This window comes from Amaranthus tricolor, chromosome 13 (assembly GCF_026212465.1).
Source record: "Amaranthus tricolor cultivar Red isolate AtriRed21 chromosome 13, ASM2621246v1, whole genome shotgun sequence".
Classification (NCBI taxonomy): domain Eukaryota; kingdom Viridiplantae; phylum Streptophyta; class Magnoliopsida; order Caryophyllales; family Amaranthaceae; genus Amaranthus; species Amaranthus tricolor.
In genome coordinates, this window is record NC_080059.1 from 10,631,568 (window position 1) to 10,637,850 (window position 6,283).

Sequence of the window (6,283 nt, forward strand, 5' to 3'; positions counted from 1 at the left end):
GGAATGATAATCAAAACGTAGTGTATTTTTGGTATGAAAATCTCTTGATAAAATAGTCATGTTTATTGCACTTTAATTTTTTAATTTTCTTCAGTATTCATTCTAATCTATTACTATTTGAAAATGTATTGGAAAGTAATGAAATATTATAGAAGAAAAAACTTTTATGTGATTAGAGGAACTTTACAATTTGAGTACAACGATACATTTTATAAAAAATTACGCTATAAATTGTCAGGTGAGGATCGAACTTAAGACCATACTTAGAGGTGTTCATTCGGGTGATCAGGTCGGTTTCAGATGGGTGTCATTCGATTCAGTTGTATTTTGGATCGATTATTTTTCGAATGCGTGTTACGGCGGGTAACACTCGGGTCAGGTCGGTTAGTCACGGTTTGGTTGAAGATTAGTTATTTGAGCTATCGGGTTAGCATTGGTTCGATGTCGGTTGAAGTTCGTGTCGAGTAGTCATTTGTTCTTGGACTGTCACCGGTTAATAATTGGTTCGGTTTTACCGGGTACAGATCGGGTTCGAGTATTATTTTCCAGTAGAATTCGGCTACTAATTACTATAGATCGAGTCAATATCAGATTAAGTTAGACATTTTTTAATTGATGATAAGATTCCCCTTAGTTAAAGCAAAATAGTTAAAATGCAAATCAGTTAGTGATACTTTGTTATTTTTACTTGTTTGACTGTAAATTAAAATTAAAGTTTTATCATTTTTCATCTAAATTGATTAAAAATAATTAAATAAACATTGACCAATCATTATTAACTCTAAATATATTAAACCATGTATGTATAAAATTTAATTTATTAAAATTTCTATTACTTTATTAGATTAACTAATAAGATGATCGAATATGAGTCGATTATAACTCTATGTTAAAAATTGGTTCAGGTTTACAACATTTCGATTAAAAATTCGTTCGGGTTAAGTCGATTTAGCCGGATCAAGTTCGGGTTTGAGCATGATTTGGGTCGGGTACGACTCAGGTCGATCACTATTAGGTTCGGGTAATCTTGGTTAACGGTTATATGTCGGTTTTAAAAATCGGTCGCAGTTCGGGTTCGATTTTATGATTTTCGGTTGTAAATCGATTCGGGCGCAACTTCTGTTCGGATAATGTCGGTTCGATCAACCTAAAAAAGAAACATGTTTTCGTGTCGGTTAACTTTCGATATCGGTTCGGATTTTCGGGTTGGGTGACATTTGAACAGCTCTAACCATACCCGAAGAGAACTGATACTTATAGCAACTGAAACAAAACCTAATTCTCAGTTGTCATGTGCTCTGTTGCTTAATACTTCTATTGATTAAACTATAATGTGCAGTATGGTGCACAGTGGTAGATGATCTAATTTATGATTAAACTGATCTGAAGTCAAACAGAAGCGTGTAAATTTGTTTATGTTTTTCAAATATCAAAGTATGTGCATCAGTGCATGTGCATTAATAAAGAGAACATGGTTATGGTTTATAATATGTATACTTAGTTTGATGCATTATGTTTTATGTTTATTATATTAATCCTGTTGACATCATTTTACTCTGATATCTCATGTTATACTCCCATTGTACGGTACACTTTCTAATTAAATGCAGCATTTTTTTTACTACTTTTAGATTGGCCAACTGCAACAACATAACCCTCATTTTTTTGTTTTTGTTTGTTTTTAACGAAATATATGGAAAGTTATTATTTTTGTTTGTTTTTAAGCGTAATAAATTAGGTATAAAATGATTAGTGATTTGGAACGTGTGCAAAAAGAAAATAATAAAAATTATTTTCAAATAAAGAAATGTGGTAAATAAGTGTAACTGTTCTAAATAAAAAAAATGAGGCGAATTGAAAGGTAAAAAAGTATATTGCTCTTGACACCTATGTAAACCATGCTGTGCAGGAAGTTGTACACAAATGGAAGGATTTCAAGTTAGTTTGGCTCTAAATTTGACTTGTAGAAGTTCATTCAGTTTGATGGTTTCCATTTGTAATATCAACTTTATAATCATAACAGCTTAAAAATTTTGAATTAACTAATAACTAGGCGTATTAAGTACAAGTAAATTGTGACAATATATATATGTTAGAGTATATAACATATTTAGGGTCTCAACCACCAACTTAAGTTTTTGGTTGAGTTGGATCCAAAATTAGAATCGAGATTCTATCTAGGATTGTTGAGGGAGTGAGATCGAAATCGATAGTCTCGGATCGTAAGATCTTGTGATCCTACAAATTAATGTGCTTTGAATTATTGACTATCAATTATATTTATTCTTTTACTTAGTTTTAAAGTTTATATAAAAACTTATTTGACTTCATCTATTAAGTTTTGAAAAAAAAAATACTTTTAACAATTATTTTTTAATTACGAATCAAGAAAATTTTGAGTTTCATAGTGATATTGAATATATATATATATATATATATATATATATATATATATATATATATATATATATATATATATATATATATATATATATATATATATATATATATATATATATATATACATATATATATGAAAAATTTGGATTATATGATCGAAACTTTTCTTATAGGATCGGTTCGATGAACTATAAGATAGTAGAATTGCGTTTAATCCAACCACCTAAATTATTGAGATGAATTGAAATGCACAATTCTACTAACATTGCGATCCTAAATACGATCCGAATATATCGGTCGCCTATTTTTGATTTAAAAGATCGTGGAATAGTAGATCATGATCGGAATTCTAGTAAGCAAGTTTGGATCCTTAACATGGTATCAAAAGCCAACGTGATAGAAGAGTCACGAATTTGAATCTCAACTACCCCTCAAATTCAATTGGGAAATTTCGACATGTATTAGGATTACTTGTGCTACATCCACATTTCTAGCCCAATGGCTATTGAGTGAGGGGCGTGTTAGAGTATATAATATATTTTGAGGCTTCAATAGCTTAAACTTTTGATTGAGTTGGTTTCTTGACAATACGTAGAGCCTATTGCAAACTACAGACACAACTGATGTATTGAGCTAGTGACAATACATGTGTAGCGTATTGCCAAGAAACCAATCACATTCATTGATTCAATCTATTTCGTCGACATCGAAACTTGTATGCACCCTACAATAATAAACATTTCAAAGATTTTCGTATTAGATCGCATTGTAGGAGCAGAACAAAAATTCTCGAGAAGTTCACAAGATCGATCTAGTGACTTCGGTTATGGTAACTCATAAGTCATAACTATACCTATTAAGCTATTACAATGATGTCTTAAACTTGTCAAATTACATGATTCTTTACTTTATAGATGTTATTATTAGTCATACTTTAGGTAAATCTAGAGTAAGATAGAATTACACCAAATTTATCTGCACATTGGCCTAGGGGGATGGTTAGATTGAGTGATACATTGTGTTTCTGATGAACCACAAACACTACCATCATTTACACTAAACTTAACCTCGGGTTTAGCATGTGGATTACTCTTTCCCTCGACCATCTTCATGATGTGTTCGAACACATCCACCTCGCAAGGAATCCTTAGAACGCCTTCCTGCTGAAAACCGAACTCTTCCTCTGCTTCTTTTAGTAGCACACTGAATGCTTGGTGACTCAAGTAATTTGTCGGGATCACAAATCGCTTCCTCGTCTCACCAACATCGACTGCTAGGAAGCCTTTTGGGACAGCCCCATTGCTCGAAACTGTAGGGCCCGCTGAAAGATCAGTAAAGGATAGTGTCCTTTTCAAAAAGGTTATGCCTTTGATGCTATTGCTCCTGCTTAACGAACCCTTTTTCGTGTTGTTGCTGCTCGTGTTGCTGCTGCTCGAGTTGGTGTTATTCGCAGTTTTAGCATCGTGTGCTTGTTTCCTCCATTTTTTGAGCATTTGTTTGAGTCTCACAATGTCACTGATTTTGTTGGACTGTTTGGATGAGTCCATTGTGGTTTGGTTTCCAAAAGTAGAAAACTGACTGATCTCTTAACAGAAGTGGTTACTATTTTGGTATGTTACAAGCTAAGGTTGACATTTGGTTTGCTAATAATGCCTATTTATTGAGGGTACTTAGCTAGATAATTAGTACTTTTAACAATTGTTTAATATAATAATTATTCTTAGTTAGTTATTTATTCTCTTTGTTTTTGATTTGAGAAGCTGGCCTTTTCTTGGTTTTAGTAATAATTCATGTACTTAATCACAACTCTGATTTCAGTCTGATATTCACATTTCTTTCTAGTCATATCCTCCACATTGTCCTCCTAATTTCAAGCTTACAACTCACATGGATGGATTGATTGAAATGAGTAATTCTAGGACTTCAATAAAGTCCCCAAAAATGGGCAAATGCAAGTATGTAGTTCCCGGGGCCTTAAATATTAAATGATGCTTTTCAAGTCCAGTTTCGAGCAACATTTTTTAGGTGTTTTGTTTGTAAACTTTTTTTATATTTGAAGTAATATAATGTTAATACACTTTGTCTTGAATTATATTTTCTTGAAGTGGAATATTTTTTATCTTTTAATAGAAGGGCCCAATTTAAAAAAAAAATCGCAAAAAGAATTAGGGCCTCTAAAATCTTTGCTCCGCCCCCAATCTCCACATTGGTTGTGTATGCAACTGGTATGGGGTTTACAGGGAAATAAGCCGTCTTACCCATCAAGTTAATCTTTTGAGTGACCTCTCCTTTTTGTCTAACAAAGTATTTGTATGTGAGGAAAACAAATAGAAATTTAACCTTACGGTTTCGATTGTTATTCATTTTAGATATGCCCCTTGAGATACCAATAAATGATCATGCTACATGAAACATAAGTTTTGAATCGTATTAAAAGGTCCATAGAAGCATCAACAAGATGTGGGTTGCCATGGGAAACTTGTGATTGATAAATTTGTTATTAGGCTGCATAAAAAGAGAGTTGATTGCGCACATGTCCTATTAGATTTCATTCGAAAATCAATTGGTAACAGGAGGAATAGTTTATCAAACTTATATATTAGTCAAAGTCTCTTTTATTCTTCGATATTAGGGCATATGTGATTTATTTTTCCAACATAGAAGTCGGAGGAACCAATGACTCGACTTGTGATAAGACTTCAAAACAACAAGCGCAATGATTGTGCAACAACTTGTTGTACATTGGTTGGTGGTAGAGATGTTCAAAGCAGATCTGATGACTTGAAATTTGCCCCACCTCGTAACCTAATCTGATTTGACCCGACTTCAAAAATGATTTACAATTATGTAAAAAACAATATGGACATAAAACCCGATTTCAAACCGACTCGAAACTCTTAAACTAAAATCAACCCGATGATCCGAATGAACACCTCCGGTAAGATAACACTCCTCTTGCAACCACGATTAATTAGCTTAATCATGAAATATACTTCCTCCGTTCCATTGAATGAAGCATTTTTCATTTTGATTTGTCCTACTTAATTTGCACTATTTCTATTTTTGGACAATGGCCCACTATTTTCTTTTAATCTCATCTATACACGTTTAACTCTCTTTTAATTTCATTCATACAATTTATTTTTTCTGTTCATTTGTTGCCACTTTCTTAAAAATCCTCATCTTTCTCTTTAATTCAATCCTATTAGAACAGATGAGTAGACTAAACTGTCAAGATCCATGTGGGATGTGGCCTGTCGTCTGTCGTACTTTACTATCCCAATTCTACGTTCTTATTGGATCTCAAAATTTTATTGCCAATTGGGTTTTAATCACTTAAGTTGCGCAAGTTTCAAAGAGAGTGTACGGACAGGGCAAGATTAGTATAGAACGTGGTTTTCAATGCAATCAGCTGCTATTTTAAAAACTTTTAATCAACCAAGTCGAGCAGCAGCATAATAATTCATAATTGTGGCAGGGTTTTCTTTGACTAGTCAAGACAACATAACTTTTATTAGTATTTGATTTTGAGTTATAATGACTTATAGTAAAATGATCCATTAAATCATGCGCATTTATGTGAATTTATATAGGAAAAATTATCGTGAATAATATAATTTTTTGTTAATTTTCCTACAATATACTCCCTCTGTTCTTTTTTGATCTTCCACTTTGGATTTTTCACACATATTAAGGAAGATAGAATCTTTGGGTTGTAGTAGATATTATTTTAATTAAATAGTAGTGTGAAATAATGATTATATTGGAAGTATGAGGTTGTAGTGGATATTATTTTAATTAAATAGTAGTGTGAAATAATGATTGTATTGAAAGTATGAGAGAGAAAATAATTATAAATAAAGGAAAATGGGTACATTAAATG

At 32.2% G+C, this 6,283-nt stretch overlaps 1 protein-coding gene across 1 annotated transcript; it reads right to left on the bottom strand.

The window, feature by feature from the left end:
- Positions 1-3,263: 3,263 nt before the first annotated feature.
- LOC130797780 (protein SMALL AUXIN UP-REGULATED RNA 9-like) lies at positions 3,264-4,007 on the bottom strand. Its single transcript, XM_057660527.1, has one exon. It carries the CDS (start codon positions 3,945-3,947, stop codon positions 3,372-3,374), a length of 576 nt encoding a protein of 191 aa, XP_057516510.1. The 5' UTR covers positions 3,948-4,007; the 3' UTR covers positions 3,264-3,371.
- Positions 4,008-6,283: the final 2,276 nt, after the last annotated feature.

Bases quoted from the DNA above. Each gene is read 5' to 3' on its own strand.
- LOC130797780 (XM_057660527.1), bottom strand. From the start codon at position 3,947: ATGGACTCATCCAAACAGTCCAACAAAATCAGTGACATTGTGAGACTC.